The sequence below is a fragment of the Hemitrygon akajei genome, chromosome 8 (genome assembly GCF_048418815.1).
Source record: "Hemitrygon akajei chromosome 8, sHemAka1.3, whole genome shotgun sequence".
Lineage (NCBI taxonomy): Eukaryota > Metazoa > Chordata > Chondrichthyes > Myliobatiformes > Dasyatidae > Hemitrygon > Hemitrygon akajei.
In genome coordinates, this window is record NC_133131.1 from 22,948,508 (window position 1) to 22,970,285 (window position 21,778).

At 41.2% G+C, this 21,778-nt stretch overlaps 1 protein-coding gene across 3 annotated transcripts in view; it reads left to right on the forward strand.

Annotated features, from left to right (window-relative positions):
• Window positions 1–21,778, forward strand: part of acaca (acetyl-CoA carboxylase alpha) — a 276,544-nt gene that overhangs the window by 24,778 nt on the left and 229,988 nt on the right. For all 3 annotated transcript variants that reach the window (XM_073053437.1, XM_073053439.1, XM_073053438.1), the window contains exons 3-10: window positions 3,451–3,583; window positions 4,013–4,151; window positions 7,601–7,710; window positions 9,377–9,458; window positions 14,377–14,475; window positions 16,522–16,628; window positions 17,812–17,922; window positions 20,827–21,036. In XM_073053437.1, coding sequence (XP_072909538.1) covers window positions 3,451–3,583; window positions 4,013–4,151; window positions 7,601–7,710; window positions 9,377–9,458; window positions 14,377–14,475; window positions 16,522–16,628; window positions 17,812–17,922; window positions 20,827–21,036 — 991 coding nt within the window. The remainder of the gene's footprint in view (window positions 1–3,450; window positions 3,584–4,012; window positions 4,152–7,600; window positions 7,711–9,376; window positions 9,459–14,376; window positions 14,476–16,521; window positions 16,629–17,811; window positions 17,923–20,826; window positions 21,037–21,778) is intronic.

A 21,778-nucleotide genomic window follows, 5' to 3' on the forward strand; every position in this document is an offset into this window, starting at 1 on the left:
AAATGTAGAGCAGTGGATCAATTCTTGCTGCCCGGTGCATTCCTCATGTAGTCTAGTGGCACAGCATACTCTTAAACAAAGGTCTGAACTCTCAGATTAAACTTGGTTTAAATCAATATGAGGAAATCCTGTCTAGAACATGAATTTTGATCCAATTTAATATTTTAATTTAATTTTAGTTTTGAATTTTATATTCTTTCTGATATTCACATATTAAATGTTATGAATAGTTTTGACATCTGGAGGGGTGATACCTTGTGGATAGCAAAGCCTTTCTGTGAGTGCATCGGACTCTTGAGGGTGATTGTGTGCTGAACCATGTGGCCTTTGGTTTGGAAACGATTTTAGGAAAAATCTTTATTTTACGTCTCTGTCTATACATGCAATGTGCAATCATAGTAATTTATAATAAATATAACAGTCACTGTAACATAAAAATACACTCAGATCAATGTGAGTTGATCAGTCTGGCCTGGTGGAAGAAGCTGTCCCGGAGCCTGTTGGTCCTGTCTTTTATAATGTGGTACCGTTTCCTGGATGGTAGCAACTGGAATAGATTGTGGTTGGGGTGACTCAGATCCCTAATGATCTTTCTTTTTTCACATCTGTCTTTGTAAAATGCCCTGAATCATGGGAAGTTCACAACTACAGAAGTGCTTAGCTATCTGCATCACTCTCTGCAGAAGCCTGCGATTAAGGCTATGTCCACACTACACCGGATAAATCTGTAACCGAAGCTTTTTCTCTTCGTTTTTACCCTTCGTCCACACTAAAACGGTATTTTTGTCCCCCGAAACTGGAGATTTTCAGAAACGCTGTCCAGGGTGTGTAATTTTGAAAACGCCGCTTGGGCAGATCAGTGTGGACGGGGTAACCGGAGAAATCTGAAAACGTGTCGTGACATGCCGGAACAGATTGTGATGGCAGCGCGCCAGTTCATTGTTTTCTTGAACGCAACCTAACAATTTCAGAACGGACTGCAACGAGACTGAAGCCAGAGGAGTTAGAAATGTACTCAGCAAAAACTTTGACCCATAACTTACTGAATAAATAAGTATACGACTCACTTTGCCCTGTGTTCTGTCCTTGCTGGTATGAAGGTGGTTTCCCTATTTATACAAGCACTTCTCTGACAATAGATGTGTAACAGCCTAATGTAACATTGTATGGAAATACAAGATAATACTGATGCAGACATGTTTTATACATTTAACAAGGGGCCTTATTAATGCAGCAGAGTTCATCAGTTTTTCAATGTTCGTCATCAGCCAGGTCATACTGTCGGTTGCCTCCATACGCTCCAGTATTTGTTTTTTTTTTACTTCTAAGTCCTCCTGTGTGAGACCCAGCAGCTGTCCGTCTTTTAAGATTTCCTAGTCTGTAACTGAACAAACGCGCACTGTCTTTCACAGTGAGATTCGACACCAAACATGTCGCTTGTTTTCGGTAGATGAGTCCAGCGCATGCGCAGTAGGAGGAGATTCGCCAAAATCTCCGTTTCAATGTGGACAGAGATATTTTTAAAAATGCATAGTGTGGATGCCTATCGTTTTTACGCGAAACAGGCATTTTCAAAATTATCCGGTCTAGTGTGGACGTAGCCTAAGGGAGGTACAGTTCCCATCCCAGTCAGATGCTCTCAATTGTGCCCCTATAGAACATTCTTAGGATTTGGGGACCCATACCAAACTTCCTCAGCCATCTGAGGTGAAGTAAGCGCTGTTTTGCCTTTTTCACCACACAGCTGGTGTGTACAGACCACGTGAGATCCTCAGTGATGTGGATGTCGAGGAACTTAAAGCTATTTACCCTCTCAACCCTGGATTAATTGGTGTCAATAGGGGTTAGCCCATCTCCATTCCTCCCGTGATCCACAACCAGCCTCTTTGTTTTTGCGACATTGAGGGGGAGCCGTGGGTGGCAACACAGTCATGGGTATACAGGGAGTAAGGAGGGGACTCAGTACACAGCCCTGAGGGGCTCCTGTGTTGAGAGTCAGAGGGGTAGAGCTGAGGGAGCCCACTCTTACCACCTGCCAGCGTTCTGACAGGAAGTCCAGGAAGATAGGAAAACCTGCCTCAATATTTCTTTGAAATTTTGGTGTTTTTTTTGACACCATACGACTAATCCTCAACATTGCATTGTGCTACAGTTTGCAGGCATTAGCAGAACAATCAATGAAGGAGAGGCTCTGAATTGACAGACAGACAGACATACTTTATTGATCCCGAGGGAAATTGGGTTTCATTACAGCCGTACTACCAAGAATAGTGAAGAAATATAGCAATATAAAACCATAAATAATTAAATAATAAGTTAATCATGCCAAGTGGAAAAATAAGTCCAGGACCAGCCTATTGGCTCAGGGTGTCTGACACTCCGAGGGAGGAGTTGTAAAGTTTGATGGCCACAGGTAGGAATGACTTCCTATGACGCTCAGAGTTACATTTCGGTGGAATGAGTCTCTGGCTGAATGTACTCCTGTCCCTAACCAGTACATTATGGAGTGGATGGGAGTCGTTGTCCAAGATGGCATGCAACTTGGACAGCATCCTCTTTTCAGACACCACAGTCAGAGAGTCCAGTTCCACCCCCACACATCACTGGCCTTACGAATGAGTTTGTTGATTCTGTTGGTGTCTGCTACTCTCAGCCTGCTGCCCCAGCACACAGCAGCAAACATGATAGCACTAGCCACCACAGACTCGTAGAACATCCTCAGCATCGTCTGGCAGATGTTAAAGGACCTCAGTCTCCTCAGGAAATAGAGACGGCTCTGACCCTTCTTGTAGACAGCCTCAGTGTTCTTTGACCAGTCCAGTTTATTGTCCATTCGTATCTCCAGGTATTTGTAATTTTTGACTTGGGCATATTGCTTGCATTGGAAGGGGGAAAGCCAGTCGTTTCATGTATAGATGAGGCAAGATTTAATTCATTCATGCACAGTTAAGAAATCTTCTCAAACTACTTGGTTCTGGTGTTGTACTTCACTGTTAACTCTTTGCGACATGGTCCCGTGTCTTGCAATTTTCTCTTATTCTCAGCATGAAGGTGATTACTTGTCACCTGCCAGCACTTCTGCCAATATGTTCATGTGTTGCCCAGGCTTTGAGTATTGATAGCTTACTTCATTCACTTGTGGTAATATTGGACACTAACTGTATATATATATGTGTGTGTGTGTGTATGTGTATGTATATATGTATGTCTGTGTGTGTGTGTGTGTGTGTGTGTGTGTGTGCGTGCGTGTGTGTGTATATATAGTAGAAAATGTCTTCCGCTTTTTGTATGTGAACCGTCCTCCTGTTCTAATATTGAAGACTGAATTTCTTTTGATTTTTTTTTAAAATCCAGTTCGTTCTCTAATTATGTTGAAATCTGGGCTCTAACAGCCCATCTGCCTGATAAATGAGCAGTTCTGTTCTTGAAAAATACTCCTTCCCTTCACAGGCCTAGCATGTCAGGGCTGCACCTGATAAGGCAAGGACGGGACAGGAAGAAGCTTGAGCTGCAGAGAGACTTCACGGTTGCTTCTCCGGCTGAGTTCGTAACTCGGTTTGGTGGCAATAAAGTTATTGAAAAGGTAAGCAAGTAGCTCCCAAGAAGTTTTCTCAGCCTTCAATCTTTAGTCAGGCATGTGAGCTGAAACTTTCAGGAATTTGCTCTACAAGCCACGATTTTGCTTTGAACTTTACGTCACAACCCATTGACCAGGGAAGTGGAAGCATTGTCCATGTTTTGAACAAAAGATGCATCAGAACTGAATATTTTGGGGTTTGGTTAAATGACTGATAGATTGCTGCCTGGGGTGTAAAAGTTTGCTTTCCCCATCAAGTTTCTCTTGTGTAATATGTATACTTTGCAGAGTGAAATGATAAGATGCAGATTAGAATTGTTCAAACAGGCTACGTTCCTCCAGATGATCCTCTGGCTTCTATTTGGATTTGGAACCTAAAGGTACTCATTTAGATCCCTTGCTGTCTCAGTAACTTGCAAAGACTTTGTCCAACAGGTGCTGATTGCCAACAATGGGATTGCTGCGGTGAAATGCATGAGATCCATACGGCGCTGGTCTTACGAAATGTTCAGGAATGAACGTGCAATACGATTTGTAGTCATGGTCACCCCAGAAGACTTGAAAGCTAATGCAGGTTAGTTTATCTATGGTAGTGACCCACACGTGGAGACTTTCTTGAAATAAAAGCATTCTCGGCTACACAAGGTATGGAGGGAATGCAAGATGTTAGCAGCTGAAGACAGAGGGTATGTAGATGGTTAGAAATGCAATAACATTGAGATCTGAGGATTGTAGGAGAGGTGGATAAGCAGAGGACTGTGGGAATGGCTGAGAGGATCATGGGGGTCTCCCTACCATCCATCCATCATCCTCTTTGACTTTCTAGTATCAGGCAGGAGACTCTGATGCATAAAAACAAGAACGGTTAGGCTGGGAACCAGCTTCTTCCCCCCCAGGCTATTGGGCATCTGAACTCCCTACCGCATCACATTCAAAGCATCTCCGGCCCTGTATGTTATAACATTTAATTTATGCACTTTACTTGTTTATGTGCAATTCATCTGTTGGTTTTATCCTTACTTTCATAAGTTATCATGCGTTACAATTGTGTTATGTGTACTATTGTGCTTTACACCATGATTCAGAGAAACATTGTCTCATTTGACTGTATACATGTGTATAGTTAAATGATAATAAACTTGACTTGATATGAACATAGGTGGATTGGAGCACAAGAATAGGGATTTTAAGATTAAAGTGTTGCCAGATTGGGAGCCAGTGAAGGTCAGCAAACTCAGTGGGTAATAGAACTTGATGAGAATTTGGGTTCAGCAGCAGGATTTCAGATGAGGTCAAGATTGTAGGCAGTGCAGTAAGACCGTAAAGAATAATTTAAGTTTGGAGTCATTACTTTCAGAGAGTGCAGTTCAGTGGTAGGACACAGAGGTCTGAGCACAAGGTACATTTGCTGGCCTGCCTCCAAGTTTCAAAGGTACATTTAATGTCAGAGAAATGTACACGCAACACATCCTGGAATTCTTTTTCTGTACCTTTGGGTGGAAGGGCCTGCAGTCTCAGAACTGGAGTGCAGCAAAATCATTGGATATAAATGCTGAACAGCTTCAACAATTTTCAGTTTGATTGTTAGGATAAGCTTAAAATGTGACTTTGAGTAGCTTACTAGGTAAATCTGCTGAGCCACAGAGATAAATAACGTCTCTGATTTAACTCCTGGTCTTGACCATTTCCACCCAAGCTGCAAGTGGAATGGTTACTTCAGGGTCAGTGGCAAGAGTTATGTACTTACTGCCCATTACACCACTGGCATTTCGGGTGGCATTGAACGTTCTCCTCTGGTGGTGGTCAGGGCTTCCTTCACCATACCAGTACCTCCCATTCCATTATCACTGCTGGCAGCCATACACGTCCCGGGTGGAGTCTCAGGAATACCACTGCTAACAGATTTAGAAGGATTCTTCAGTTTTGTTTTACCAGTCAGAGCTGAACCCTAGAACCTGGAGGACTGGTGGACCGCTCTAGGTCTGGCCTCTACCTTTTGACTTGTTAGGCATAGGTGACCCTACCGTGAGCCGAAGCATAAAGACCTGACTCCAGCCAACATAGTTCTCCAGGTCAACGAGACACGCAAGCCTCCAAACCCTACAACAAGGTTGTGGTCCTCATGCAAATCTCCCATTGTACTGTTTACTTTATTTCACTGGTGGGAGGGTTGAGGATGAGATGGCACAACCCCAGAATAGAAGGATGGTCCTTTTAATTAATACAAAAGGAGATGGAGGAATTTCTTTAGCCAGAGGGTTGTGAATCTGTGAGAATTCATTGCTACAGACGGTGGCCAAGTCATTGGGTGCATTTAAAGTGGAGGGTTATAGGTTCTTGATTAGTAAGGGCATCAAGTGTTACGGGGAGAAGGTTGGAGAATGGAGTTGAGATGGAAATAAATCACCCATGATAGAATGGTGGAGCAGACTTGATGGGCCAAATGGCGTAATTCTGCTCCGATGTGTTATGGTCTTAAACCAGACAGCAAAATTACCCAGGGCTGGAACTCTGCTCTTGCTTGCTATCTAGTGTACCAGCAAGTTGATTCATGACAAAATCTGTGCGACTCCTGCAGAGGTAGTTCAGGAAATTCACAAGGTTAACAAAGAAAGGATCAGGCTAAACTTACTGGAATTTAGAAGAATGAAAGGTAATTTTATTGGAACACACTGCATAAAACGTTCTAGTTAGAGAATAATAGCCTTTTTTTTTCTAACTTCGCATAATTCTGATGAAGTGTTCTGACATGAAGCATTAACTCTGTTTCTCTCTTAAAGGTGCTCTCTGAACTACTATTTCCAGAATTTTCTGTTTTTTTTATTTAGATAGATAGATAGATAGATACTTTATTCATCCCCATGGGGAAATTCAACTTTTTTCCAATGTCCCATACACTTGTTGTAGCAAAACTAATTACATACAATACTTAACTCAGTAAAAAATATGATATGCATCTAAATCACTATCTCAAAAAGCATTAATAATAGCTTTTAAAAAGTTCTTAAGTCCTGGCGGTAGAATTGTAAAGCCTAATGGCATTGGGGAGTATTGACCTCTTCATCCTGTCTGAGGAGCATTGCATCGATAGTAACCTGTCGCTGAAACTGCTTCTCTGTCTCTGGATGGTGCTATGTAGAGGATGTTCAGAGTTATCCATAATTGACCGTAGCCTACTCAGCACCCTTCGCTCAGCTACTGATGTTAAACTCTCCAGTACTTTGCCCACGACAGAGCCCGCCTTCCTTACCAGCTTATTAAGACGTGAGGCGTCCCTCTTCTTAATGCTTCCTCCTCAACACGCCACCACAAAGAAGATTACTGTAAGATTCTGAGGATAGGCCCCTTGAGGATGCACCAACTTGCTGATACACAAGATAGTAAGCAGCAGTAGAGTCCCATCCCTGGGTAATTTTGTTGTAGGAGCAGAATTAGGCCATTTGGCCCATCGAATCTGCTCCACCATTCCATCATGACTAATTTATTTTCCATCTCAATCCTATACTCTGATCTTTTTCCCATAACCTTTGATGCCCTTAATAATCAAGCACCTATCAACCTCATGCACATTTAACACTATAATGGGGAATAAATTTAGCTATGGGAAATGAAATTGGCCACCCAAGAGAGCTGGGAAGCCTGTTGTCTTTTAATGTTTCATAAAGAATAAGGGAATAGTGTAAATGGAACTGTGTGTTAGTAAGAGTCAGAGAAAAAAGAGGAAATTTGTGATTTTGTAGACAGAGATTATCAGTCAGTTGTCTGGAAGTGACCAGGTTGACAGCCTGTTGAACATTATAAAAGCCCTCACATTGTGTAACCTTTGGATAATTTCATTGCTTACTTCTCATAAGTTGCTCGCATTGCTCCTCAGTCTTTGAAACAATGAAGCACAATGATCTTTTAAGTTACTATTGCACAACAGTGTATTCACTCAGTGACTGCTTACCTCTGGTCTTTTGGTATTCTTTTAAGGTTACTGCCAAAGACAAGTTGTGGTGAAATGATTTATTTTGCTTGCAGAATACATCAAAATGGCAGACCACTATGTTCCTGTACCCGGAGGACCAAACAATAATAACTATGCAAATGTTGAGCTGATATTGGACATCGCAAAACGCATCCCAGTCCAGGTACTGTCAGAAATGAAGCCGCAAAATTGTCTTTGTTTACATTTCTTTTTGGCTCAGATAGCTCGGGTATTTTTTCTAATATTATACTGATATATGCATATTACTATATGTCCTGCTGTTTCTACGATAGCTTTAACTCATTGTTCTATAATCATTGTGAATTCTTCTACATTATAAGTAGTTGAGATGTTTCTATTATTTGCTTCCTTGCCAATTATCTCTTTATGTTGCTCCTCTGTTCTCTCATTTCCTTTTTAGCTGGGATGGGAACACAGTCATACTTAACCAGGCTAAAACGATCAGTTTTTTTCGGCATAGCTGTGTCTTGAATAAACTGTTCTCGGCCTTCTAGCCGGGTGCAAGTATTTCTTATAAACGCAGTTTCAATGACAAACTCTGCCATCGTCATCAGGGAATGATGAAAATCATGGAGTTTGTTATTGAAACGTCAGTTATAATTGATACCTGTACCCGGCTAGAAGCCTGAGAAGAGTTTATTCATCGTACACTCGGCCCTCCTTATCCGCGGATTCTGAATGCATGAATTCAACCAACCGCGAATCGCGAAAACCCGGAAGTGCTCTTCCAGCACTTGTTGTACGAGCATGTACAGACTTTTTTTCTTGTCATTATTCCCTAAACAATGCAGTATAGCAACCATTTTACATAGCATTTATGTTGTATTAGGTATTATAAGTAATCTAGAGATGATTTAAAGTATATGGGATGTTGTGCGTGGGTTATCATGCATCGGGATCAAAAATAATCGGAAGTTCTCTTACTAAGTAAGTCAGAACAGGTACATCCGGTATTATTTAGCATCAGTTAGTCAAATGTTTGTCTTAGTGTATATAGTATATATTTTACCTTTCTATGTATATAAAACACTTAAGAACGTATTTTTCAGCAACGGGCTCGGGAACGGAATTTTCCGAGTTCGATCCAGTGACAGACCGCTTCTGAGTGCGCTCTCCACTGTGCCGATGTGGAGGATTCAAAACCCAATAATTAAACCACTGTGTTGCTTAGTAATAGTTGTAGCTTTCATCGGGGCAGAGCCTTTCTCAATTATCCTTTAAAATTGTTCCGATCGTTGACTGACTGTAGCCTAACGCTTTTCCAATGACCGATGGCATTTCACCTCTTTCCGATCGCTTTATAATTTCCACTTTATTTCCAATCGTGATCGTGATTATTTTCATGAACAGAAACACTGCGCATTCAGAGCTCTAGTGCCGGGTCCTAATGTCCACCGTACTAAGACAGGTTAAATAAGGTCTGGGGTTCCGCTGGGTCCTAAGGTCCAGTGCATTGAGACAGGTTGAATAAGGGACTTGAGCATCCGCGAATTTTGGTATCCGCGAGGGATCCTGGAACCAATCCCCCGCGGATAAGGAGGGCTGACTGTATACGCCAGGAAAGCACTAGGTCCTTTTTCAAAGCCATGTCTCCTCTGAGATTTTTGGATGATTGCATTTGCGGCCCTGCTGAATTGTCAAGCATACCACTAAAATCAGTCACGTCCAGTAGCTATTCAGAGTAGCGTTGCACATCTCAATATATATTTGGGAGGTCAATTATGAGGGCCTACAGTTACCAGTTATTTTCTTTCCTCCTTTGTAAAGCAATATGTACAAAGAAACTGTATTATCTCTTCTGTTTACAGGCAGTGTGGGCAGGCTGGGGCCATGCCTCTGAGAACCCAAAACTGCCAGAACTACTACACAAACATGACATTGCATTCATGGGTAAGAAATGGTCATCTTTAACTGCTTTGGCCCCTGCTTGATTTATCCCTGCTTTTGAAGGCAAGAAATTGGACTTGGACAGCTGCTTTTGTGACTCTGAGATGATGTGAGGGATGTTAGACACTTAAAAGACAGTTGTGTGTAAATGTGACTGATCCTGAAATTGTACGTTAGATACATGACATGTTAGGGTAAGAAAATTTTTTTGTTTCTGAAAGAGTGCTGTTAGTCTTTTATTACCATTTGGGTAGATTCAGGAGTTTAATGTTTTCACAGAAGGTGGCAGCTGTAGCATTGAAGTTCATTGTTTGCGTTAAAGTGTCAACTGGGATTGTCTGTGGAGGTCAAAGACATGCAAATCTTTGCAAAACAGACAAAATTGCTGTCTACTAAGCCAAGCTGACACGTCACTTATTTGAATGGCAGAAGTCTCAGATAACAATAGACAGTAGGTGCAGAAGTAGACGATTCGGCCCTTCGAGCCTGCACCGCCATTTTGAGATCATGGCTGGTCAATTACTATCAATACCCGGTTCCTGCCTTGTCCCCATATCCCTTGATTCCCCTATCCATAAGATATCTATCTAGCTCCTTCTTGAAAGCATCCAGAGAATTGGCCTCCACTACCTTCCGAGGCAGTGCATTCCAGACCCCCACAACTCTCTGGGAGAAGAAGTTTTTCCTTAACTCTGTCCTAAATGACCTACCCCTTATTCTCAAACCATGCCCTCTGGTACTGGACTCTCCCAGCATCTGGAACATATTTCCTGCCTCTATCTTGTCCAATCCCTTAATAATCTTATATGTTTCAATCAGATCCCCTCTCAATCTCCTTAATTCCAGCGTGTACAAGCCCAGTCTCTCTAACCTCTCTGCGTAAGACAGTCCAGACATCCCAGGAATTAACCTCGTGAATCTACGCTGCACTTCCTCTACAGCCAGGATGTCCTTCCTTAACCCTGGAGACCAAAACTGTACACAATACTCCAGGTGTGGTCTCACCAGGGCTCTGTACAACTGCAAGAGGATTTCCTTGCTCTTGTACTCAATTCCCTTTGTAATAAAGGCCAACATTTCATTAGCCTTCTTCACTGCCTGCTGCACTTGCTCATTCACCTTCAGTGACTGATGAACAAGGACTCCGAGATCTCTTTGTTTCTCCCTTACCCAACTCTACACCATTCAGATAATAATCTGCCTTCCTGTTCTTACTCCCAAGGTGGATAACCTCACACTTATTCACATTAAACGCCATCTGCCAAGTATCTGCCCACTCACCCAGCCTATCCAAGTCACCCTGAATTCTCCTAACATCCTCATCACATGTCACACTGCCACCCAGCTTAGTATCATCAGCAAATTTGCTGATGTTATTTTCTATGCCTTCATCCAAATCGTTAACGTAAATGGTAAACAGCTGTGGTCCCAATACCGAGCCCTGTGGCACCCCACTAGTCACCACCTGCCATTCCGAGAAACACCCATTCACCGCTACCCTTTGCTTTCTATCTGCCAACCAGTTTTCTATCCATGTCAATGCCTTCCCCCCGATGCCCTGAGCTTTGATTTTACCCACCAATCTTCTATGTGGGACCTTATCAAATGCCTTCTGAAAATCGAGGTACACTACATCCACTGGATCTCCCATTAGTCAAGCATGATTTACCTTTGGTAAATCCATGCTGGCTTGGCCCAATCCTATCACTGCTATCTAGATATGCCACTATTTCATCCTTAATAATGGACTCTAGCATCTTTCCCACCACCGATGTCAGGCTGACAGGTCGATAGTTCTCTGTTTTCTCCCTCCCCCCTTTCTTAAAAAGTGGGATAACATTAGCCATTCTCCAATCCTCCGGAACTGATCCTGAATCTAAGGAACATTGGAAAATGATTACCAATGCATCCGCAATTTCCAGGGCCACCTCCTTTAGTACCCTAGGATGCAGACCATCTGGACCTGGGGATTTGTCAGCCTTCAGTCCCATCAGTCTTCTCATCACTGTTTCCTTCCGAATGTCAATCTGTTTCATTTCCTCTGTTACCCTATGTCCTTGGCCCATCCATACATCTGGGAGATTGCTTGTGTCTTCCTTAGTGAAAACAGATCTAAAGTACTCATTAAGTTCTTCTGCCATTTCTCTGTTTCCCATAACAATTTCACCCAATTCATTCTTCAACCTTTTGTTATTGTGGTTCAGTTACACTTCAAGTGATTGTAGAGGCAAGTATTCTTAATGTTAAAGTAGGTTACAGAGCCTATGTTTAATTACTTTCTTTCTTCCTCATAAGTGTTAGCGAATGGTCAAAAAATACTATTTGTGTTTTTCACTATAAGTATATTGCTAATACAAAGTTTAAAGTAAATTTATTAGCAAAGTTACATATGTCACCATATACAACCCAGAAATTGATTTTCTTGTGGGCATACACAGTAAATCCAAGAAACACTGCATGCACCCCACAGGGTGACCAAACAACCAATTTGCCAAGGATAACAAACTCTGCAAATACAAAATAAATAATAAATAAATAAATCAATAATCAATAAATGGAAAACGTGGGATGAAGCGTCCTTGAAAGTGAGTCCGTAGGTTGTGTGAACAGTTCAATGATTGGGCAAGTGAAGTAAACCCTCTGGTTCAAGAGCCTGTTGTTTCCTAAACTTGATTGTGTGGGTGAAAGATTATAGCTGTGAGCTTAATGTCCAAGGATACACGTTGTATTGAAATGGTAGGCAAGAAGGCAGAGGGGGCAGTGATGCCCTGTCAGTAAAAAATGAAATCAAATCATTAGAAAGAGGTGACATAGAATTAGAAGGTGTTGAGTCATTGTGATGAGGCCAGAGTGTATATTGGCCCTTTGGAAAAAGAAGCTGGAGAGGTAGTAATGGGGGACAACAATGGCAGATTAACTGAATAAGTATTTGCATTAGTCTTCATTGTGGCAGACATTTGCAGTGTGCTGGAAGTTCCAGATATCAAGGGGCATGCATGAAGTGTGTGAAGTTACCATAGCTAGAGAGAAGGTTCTTGGGAAACTGAAGGTAGATAAGCTATCTGGACCAGATGGTGTATATCCCAGAGTTCTGAAAGAGGTGGCTGAAGAGAAATTTGAGGCATTAGTAATGATCTTTCAAGAATTACCAGATTCTGGAATGGTTCCAGAAGACTGGGAAATTGCAAATGTCTCTCCACTCTTCAAGAAAGGAGAGAAGCAGAAGAAAGGAAACTATAGGCTAGTTGGTCTGACTTCAGTGGTTGGGAAGATTTTGGAGTTGATTATTAAGGATGAGGTCTCTGGGTACTTGGAGGCACATGATAAAATAGGCGTAGTCAGTATGGTTTCCTCAAGGGAAAACCTTGTCTGACAAATCTGTTGGAATTCTTTGAAGAAATAACAAGCAGGATAGATAAAGGAGAATCAGTTAGTGTTGTGTGTTAGATTTTCAGAAGGACTTTGAGAAGGTGTCACACATGAGGCTACTTAACAAAGCTCATTGTATTACAGGAAGGATTCTAAAAGATAAAGCAATGTCTGATTGCCAGGAGGCAAAGAGTGGGAATAAAGGGAGCCTTTTCTGGCTGGCTGCCAGTGATTAATGGTGTTCCACAGGGTTCTGTGTTGGGACTGATTCTTTTTATACTATATATCAATGATTTGGATAATGGAATTGACGGTTTTGTTGCAAAGTTTGCAGACAATATGAAGATAGGTGGAGGCCTGTAGTTTTGAGGAAATAGAGAGGCTACAGAAGGGCTTGGATAAGGAGAATGGGCAAAGAAATGGCAGATGGAATATAGTGTCGTGATCTGTATGGTCATACACTTCAGTAAAAGAAATGAAAGGGTTGACTATTTACTAAATGGAGAGAAAATGCAAAAAAGCGAGTTGCAAAGGGACTGGGGTCCTTGTGCAGGATCCCTAAAGGTTAATTTTGCAGGTTGAATCTGTGGTGAGGAAGGCAAATGCCATGTTAGTGTTCATTTTGAGAGAACTAGAATATAAAAGCAAGGAATGTAATGTTAAAAATTTATAAAGCACGGTGAGCAGTTTTGGGCCCCTAATCTTAGAAGGGATGTGCTGAAACCAGAGGGGGTTTAAAGGAGGTTCACAAACGTGATTCCCGAATTGAATACCTTGCCATATGAAGGGCATTTGTTGGCTCTGGGCCTGTATTCACTGGAGTTCGGAAGAATGAAGGGTGACCTCATTGAAACCTATCAAATGGTGAAAGGCCACAGTGGGGATGTGGAATGGATGTTTCCTATGGAGAGCCAAAGACCAGAGGACACAGCCTCAGAATAGAGGGGCGTCCTTTTAGAATGGAAATGAGGAATTTCTTTAGTTGGAAAGTGGTAAATCTGTGGAATTCTTTATCACAGGCAGCTGTAGAAGCCAGGTCTTTATGTATGTATATTTAAGGCGGCGATGGGTAGATACTTGATTGGTCAGGGCATGAGGGGATGTGGAGAGAAGGCAGGATATTGGGGCTGAGAGGAAAATTGGATCAGCCATGATGAAATGGTGGAGCAGACTCAGTGGGCCAAATGGCCTAATTCTGCTCCTATATCTTATGGTCTTATGGTCCTGAGGCTCCTGTACCACCTTCCTGATGACATCAGTGAGAAGAGAGCATGGCCTCTTCCCTATGTTTTCTTTGCTAATTATGTGAAGTAGTTCAGAGCAGTCTGTTACTCCTTGCATTACACTTGGCTCAAACTCGAATCCGTACAAATGGAATATGTCTTCAAGTTAATATGTGTCCTTTTGTTCTGAACTTGTCAGAAGCCCGCTTAGTAGGTGGACTGTCTCTTAACTCAGTGTGATGAATGGACTCTTTGCTGAGATTACTAAATTATTTTTGGCAATGTAAACTAGGTTGAACTTTGCTCAAAACACTTTCCCTTTTCTTCAGGTCCTCCAAGTGTTGCCATGTGGGCCCTGGGTGATAAGATTGCTTCTTCTATTGTAGCACAGACTGCAGGCATCCCCACTCTCCCCTGGAGTGGCACCGGTAAGGCATAGATCTTAATAAATAAAAGATACTTGGATAATTGATCAAAGAATATTCTTGTTAAGACTGAAGATCTGAAGAGTAATAATTGTCCTGTCGCTCATTTCCTGCCATTGAAATCAGGAGGTAATAGAGTCAGAGACAGACCTTTTGGCCCATCTAGTCCTTACTCTACTATTATGCCAAATCCTATCTGCCCCTGGACCATAGCCCTCCAATACCCTCTCATCCAAGTACTTACCTTAAATGTTAAAATTAACCCCCCATTCACAATTCTGCTGGCAGCTCGTTTCACACCATAATGGGGCTAAATTTCCTGATTTTTGAATTAGATTGTTTAAGAAGGGTTTGCAGAGCAAGTAGGCCTTGCCTGAGTTTCTCTTCTTCCTCATTTGGCTAGTGTATGTAAGCTGGCTGGCTTCAGCCTGATTATGATGATTTCTACAATCGAGTGGTCGGCTGATGGATGCTCATTCTGTAAAGCGCATGAGGTTTTGTTCTCACGCAGAAGGCTTTTGCAAAACATAGTGCATTTATGTCAGCTGGAAATAAAATGCTGGGAGGATTACTGGATTTGAGGGAATCCTTTTTTTAAAATACCCTGGTGGATGCGGAATAAGGAGTTTTGTGGCATTAGTGTGCCAGAGTAGTGCAGACTGAGTGGTAGAAGAGTTATTTTTGTGAAGTATTGTTCCCTTGCTGAAGGGATGTTATTCAATCATTTAAGAAAACAATTCAATAAAACACTGTTTTATTTTTCCAATGAATAGAGCTTGTCATAATAGCACTGGTAATTAAAAATTGAACCTAAATCAAAACAATCGGAGTTTTTGTCCCGGTGTCTTGTCTAATGGCATGACACAGTATACACTTTGATAGTGGTATCACTCTGATCCATGCATGTTTTAAAAATTAAATTGGTGCTAAACGTGTAAACGTTATTGAATAGATCTCAAATCCTATAAAGCGATGATGGTTTCTTATCAGTTGATGTGCAAAACGTGAAACGGGTTGGTGTTGCACCTCATATTAGGAAGTGCCGAGGAGGTGAGGCAAGTGATTTTCCAAGGTACTGGCGCCTCCTGTGTGTTGGCTGTAGGGAGTAGAATGATGCTGTTACTTTATGCAAGGGAGTAGTGTGAAAGGTAAAGAGATGTAAAGGCGATGAAGAAACTTTGAAGCATGGAGCATATCTTAAAATGAAATATATGTAGAATATTGAAGAAAAGGAAACAGAACTCTTATGGATAGAATCCTTTGCTTATACCACAAATCACTTCCAAGTTTTGATTAGTTAGTTACCTCTTTGTGTATCCTCCTCTCACCTATCTTTAGTGTGCTTTTGTTATCCTATCCGCGTCTTGTGGTGCATCAGGCGGCAACCACGCTGTTTCTTTAGCATTTGTCTTTTTTTTAATGAGGCTGGGTTGCTGGCTCAACGTTCCACCCAGCATGGATGGAAGGAGCTGGCTGGATTCGAACTCAGTACCACTCGCTTCAAAGTCTGATGCAGATGCCACTATGCAGCATTTAGTTTGCTTAGGCTTTTAGAAATGTATTTCCTATGTGGTGGGTTGAAACAACAGCGTGCTTTATCTGAAGCAGCTCCTGGCCGTCTACTGAAAGCAGTGTGATGTCACCTGGTGAAAAATACTTCATCTCCATAGCTGTCACCCATGGCCAGTTCCCATTAACTAGGTATGGTTCAAAAGTAACACACACAAAATGCAGGATGAACTCGTGCAGGTGAGGCTGAATCTATGGAGGGGAATAAACAGTTGACATTTCAGGCCAAGTGCTTTCATCGGGACTGATGAAGGGTCACGGCCCAAAACATCGACAGGTTATTCCCCTCCATCACAAACCTTTGGAAATGTTCTCGGCCATACAAGCTGAAGATAGTCAATGCTTATTATTGGAAGTTTGTGCAACTGTTCCCTAATTAAACTCTTTTCAGCAACTGTGTTTCTTAAGTGCACACTTGCAGCATACAATTTATTGACATATGTAAGTAGCATTTTGTTGCTTCCCTTTTGTTTTTTTAAGGACTGATGATTGAGTGGACAGAAACCAACCCTCCAAAACTGATTGTGAATGTTCCTCCTGAGCTGTATGAGAAGGGCTGCATTGCAGACGTGGAAAGTGGTATGAAGGTGAGGGGTGAATATTTATGCATCGCCTGTGCAATCTGAGGCACCATAACAATAACAGAGGCAGCTACATCTGTGAAGAATAATAACTGTATTTTCTGTATGTCCCCTCAGTGTTTGCCTTTGGTATAATATTGTCTAAGATATTAGAAGCCAAAGGAGACGGCTTGTTTGTGTGTATTTAGGCATTAAAAGTAGCAATTTTAAAGAAATGACTATTAATTTTGCTTTTTGAAATGTCGGCTGGGTTACAGGAGATCAGCATGACCTTTTTAATTTCTAAATGCGACCTCTGGTAAGAATTGGGTGGCACAGCAGTGTTAGCCCAGTGCTTTACAGTATCAGTGTCCCTGGTTCAATGCCTGCTGCTGTCTGTAAGGAGTTTGTACATTCCTCCTGTGACAGTGTAGGTTTCCTCCCATAGTCCATAGGCGAACCGGTTGGTAGGTTAATTGGTCATTATAGATTGTCCCATGTTTTGGGGAGAATGAAATCGGGGGTTGATAGGCAGTGTGGCTTGAAGAGCTTATTCTACGCTGTAACTCAAATAAATAAATGGTATTTGTATGGATAACGATGGATTTCTACTACCAAAATTTAAGTGTTTGCAAATGCGATCTTGTATCCAAATTATTTACTGATTGCATTTCAACATGCATCAAATTTTGGCACCAGCAGTGATTGAATGGCCAGTGTTGAATTTTTTTTAATAGTTCTCTAGACAAGGCACACCTTTCAGTACTTGGAAATGCATTAATTCCTGTGGAAAACATTTGCTGTTGAGCCAATGTCACTTGGCTCTTCAGTGATGATGAAGTCTGTGGTGGTATATTTTTGAACCTCCTTGGTTAGTGATTTTCTGTAGGTTTTCTGGTAACTCTGCCTGTGAAAAGATCTGTTCACAATGAGCAGATCTTGAATTAATATAACTTTGTGAGATCCTGGGCTTTAAATTTAATCCTGAAATGTACCTATGCAATTTCATTAAGTGAGATGGACTCAGAAGGCTCTTTTGTATTGTGACTCAGACAACGAGTACTTAAGACTTTCTGCAGCCATGTTACATTTCTTTTTTGCAGTTCTGATAACGATTATTTAATTCACTGAGTTTAGATCTGTATGGCAGTGGTGGCCTTTGTTATGTTTTATACCATTTTAATCCTAATCCATATATTGCACATGTTAGGCTGCAGAAGATATTGGCTATCCAGTGATGATCAAGGCCTCTGAAGGAGGAGGTGGAAAAGGGATAAGAAAGGTGAACAATGCTGAGGATTTTCCAAACCTTTTCAGACAGGTGAGTGATTTGGGTATTGTCTTAGAAGAAAATGGAAAAATCAAGTTTGTTTGTGTGAAATAAATCTACACTGAATGTGACAATTTTAATTTGAATTATCTAGTGAGCGCCATTAATGTGTTAATGCTGCTCCAGGTAATGGGATAGATTTACGTTTACTAGTGCATTTCTGCAAGAAGTGCACTCTCTTGTCAGGCATAGTGATTAATGTGGTAAAGCATTGCAATTTGCTTTCATTTGTTTCCAAGTTACTAACCCTTCACTTTATCTGTTCCAAGATAGTACACTCTAGATTCTAGCATGTTTTGCAAAGCATTGCCAGGAGGGATTAAAACTTTTTACCTCGGGTTGTGTCTGCTTTCTGCATGACACATACAAGGGTGGCCAAAGTGTGCTGTAGCTATCAAGGCAGTTTGCATCTTTGAATTGGTCAGTTCAGCAGCCACCTGTTTCTGTGTGGAGACTTTAGATTTCGGAAGACACTTGTGCTTTTACAGTATGCTTAGCTTTTCCCTGAAGGCTTTATGCCTATTATGGGAATAAAAATCAACTGGCGTGTTGAAATGGCATTTGTTTCATTAATAATGTGCAGTTACTTTAGTGAACTTGAAGCAATTACATTGTAAAACTGATGAGCCAAGTTGAAAGTAGAAATATCATGGGGTAGTTTATTGAAAAATGAGCAATGAAATCTGCAGAGTCTAATTTTATAATAAGAGTAAGATGTGCATGTTTGTATATTAGTAAGTTTGGTATAAATTACACATCTCTCTTTCCTTTCCTTCCCCCACCCCTTCATTTCTGGACTGTGATCCTTCCAAAATGCTTAGTTCAGACTTGTATAGGTTTTAACAGGTTAACAAGAAATTAGAAAAAGACCTGAAGTTTTTTTTCATCTACTTACCTACTTTATTTTTGTTTCTGAAATGCAGTATTCATTACATCATTACAGTCAGGTTTGTTTGGCATCCTTATGGATCAGCCATAAAGATGTGTAGTAGTTTTGAACACAGGCCTATTTATGACATTCAACATAATTTCCTGGGAGATTTTACTACAAGATCTTTTGAGCTGCTGCTTTTCAGCTGAGCAATAAGAATTTCCAGACCTTCATAAAGTTATATATATGAAGAAGACTTGTTTAGTTAATCTTTCTACAGAAGATTTCAATTAACACACCACCCTTTCCTTCCTCTACCACACTTGCCTTATCTCCCTGATTGTGGGTAAGAACTTAATAGGACATCTGAGCAATCTGCTCATCAATTACCATGCACAGATAAAAAGGAGAGGCTTAATATCATAATTCATAGAAGCAGAATTTGACCAGTTGGCCATAGTCTGTTCCACCATTTGATCACGTCTGATTTATTATTCCTTCTCACCCCCATTCTCCTGCCTTCTCTCCATAAGTATTGACAATGTAGGATCAGCGAGCATAATCTCAGAATAAAAGGGCAACAGAGATGCGAGGGAATTTCTTTAGCCAGAGAGTGCTAAATCTGTGGAATTAATTGACACAGGTGGCCATAGAGACCAGGTAATTGGGAATATTTAAAGTGGAGGTAGGCAGGCTGTTTGACTAATTTACTAAATTTCTTTCAAGATGTGGAATAAATAAAGGAGAAACATGTATATAGTGTATTTTGATTTTAAGGCTTTTGATAAAGTTCACACTGGAAATTGATCAACAAGGTCAGAGCACACATTCGAGGTTGATGTACTGACTTTATAGTAGTTATTGGACAAAAACGAACAGTGAGAATAAATTGATCTTTGGTTAGCGGGCAGTGGGATCGTGTCCTTGTATGCAAGTCAGTGAAAGCCAGGTGGAGCAAAAAATTTGGAAAGCTGTTAGGTTTTATTATGGAAGAATCTGAATACAGGAGTAATGATTGTAAATATATAATACCTTGGTGATGCTAGATGGAGTATCATATATCGGTCAGAATCAGATTCAAGTTTATTATCATGGACACGTTATGATTTTTTTTGTTTTGTGGAAGCAGTACAGTGGAATACATAAAAAATTACAAGTTACGAAGATAAATAGTGCAAAAAAAGGAATGGTGAATGGGTACATGAACCAGTCAGAAATGTGATGACAGAGGGGAAGAAGCTGCTCCTAAAACTGAGTTTAGGTCTTCAGGCTCCTGTACCTTTTAAAAGAGTTTTGATCTCCTTACCCAAGATAAGGCTAGCCTTTCCGTAAAGGTAGTACACTGAAGATTTATTAGACTGGCTCTGTGGATGCTGAAGTTTCCATATGATAAGAATAGACAAGGCTGTATTGTCTGAATTTAGATGAGCGAGAGGAGATCTCATTGTAACTTCTAAAATCCTTACTGGGTTTGACATGCTTGACAGTAAGTGAGGATGTTTCTTCTTGCTGAGCAGCCTAGAACTAGGGCTCTCAGTCTCTGAATAAGGCTTGGGTTATTTAGAACTGGAATGAGGAGAATGTTTTCTAGAGCGGCAAACTTCTGGAATTATCTGCCGTGAAATGTAGTGGAGGCTTAGTCATCAAGTTCATTTAAACAGACCATGAGTCTTTAGAATGTTTAAGAGATAAAGGAATCATGCCGGAAAATGGGTTTGATGTAAAAGATTAGCTGTGATGAGTGGCGGAGAAGGCCTGAGGTGCCAAATGGCCTTTTGTATCCTATTCCTTATGTTCTTTAGTTCATTGCTTCCCTTGATGGTCTGGTGTCATGACAGCTGGAGAATATAAAGCAATTCTGTGATCTTGTATCCTTCAGGTACATTTTCTGCATGGGTTACTTTTAAGATTTATCCTAAAATATAGAGGACCATGTCTGATGTCTATATTAGAAATAGAGCAATGGTTCTACTTTGCACTTCTATACATTATTTTTGCAAAAAGAATTGCCCTCTTTTTTTCAGGTGCAAACTGAGGTCCCTGGTTCTCCAATTTTTGTTATGAGACTTGCCAAACATGCACGTCATCTTGAAGTCCAAATCCTTGCAGATCACTACGGCAATGCAATCTCCTTATTTGGCCGTGATTGTTCCGTTCAGCGGCGACACCAGAAGATTATCGAAGAAGCCCCAGCAACAATTGCTACCTCAACGGTGTTTGAAAACATGGAGAACGTGAGTATGCATAGTTTTATTTTATGACATTAGAACCAGTTTGGATGAGCTACCTTTGTTTTTCCAAAATACCCTCAGTGTACTCTGTACTAAGTATATTTTTAGAGGGTAATGGCCCCCTCTAGCTGTAGCCCATCCACTTCAAGATTCAACTTGTGCATTCAGAGATCTTCTGCACACTGTTGTTGTAATGCATGGTTAGTTGAGTTACTGTCACCTTCCTGTAAACGTGAACCAGTATGGCCAATCTCCTCTGACCTCTCTCATTAACAAGGCGTTTGCCACTACAGAACTGCCATTCACTGGATGTTTTCTGTATTTCACACCATACTCTGCAAACTCTACAGACTGTTGTGCGTAGAAATCCCAGGAGAGCAGCAGTTTTGAGATGCTCAAGTCACCCTGTCTGGCGCCAATAATCATCCCACGGTCAAAGTCACTTAGATCACATTTGTTCCCCATTCTGATGTTTGGTCTGAACAATAACTGAACCTCTTGACCATGTCTGCATGCTTTTACCCATTGAGTTGCTGCTATGTGATTGGCTGTTAAGATATGTGCATTAACAAGCAGGTCCACCTATTAATAAATGTCCACTGGGTGTATATTGCATCAATTTCTAGTTCGTGATTCTTCCTTCCCCCCCCCCCCCCCCCCCCCCGTCAACTTCACAATTCTGCTTTGGAGCCCTGGCATACACTTTGATTTATAAGTACAATTATGAGCTATAGACCACATCATG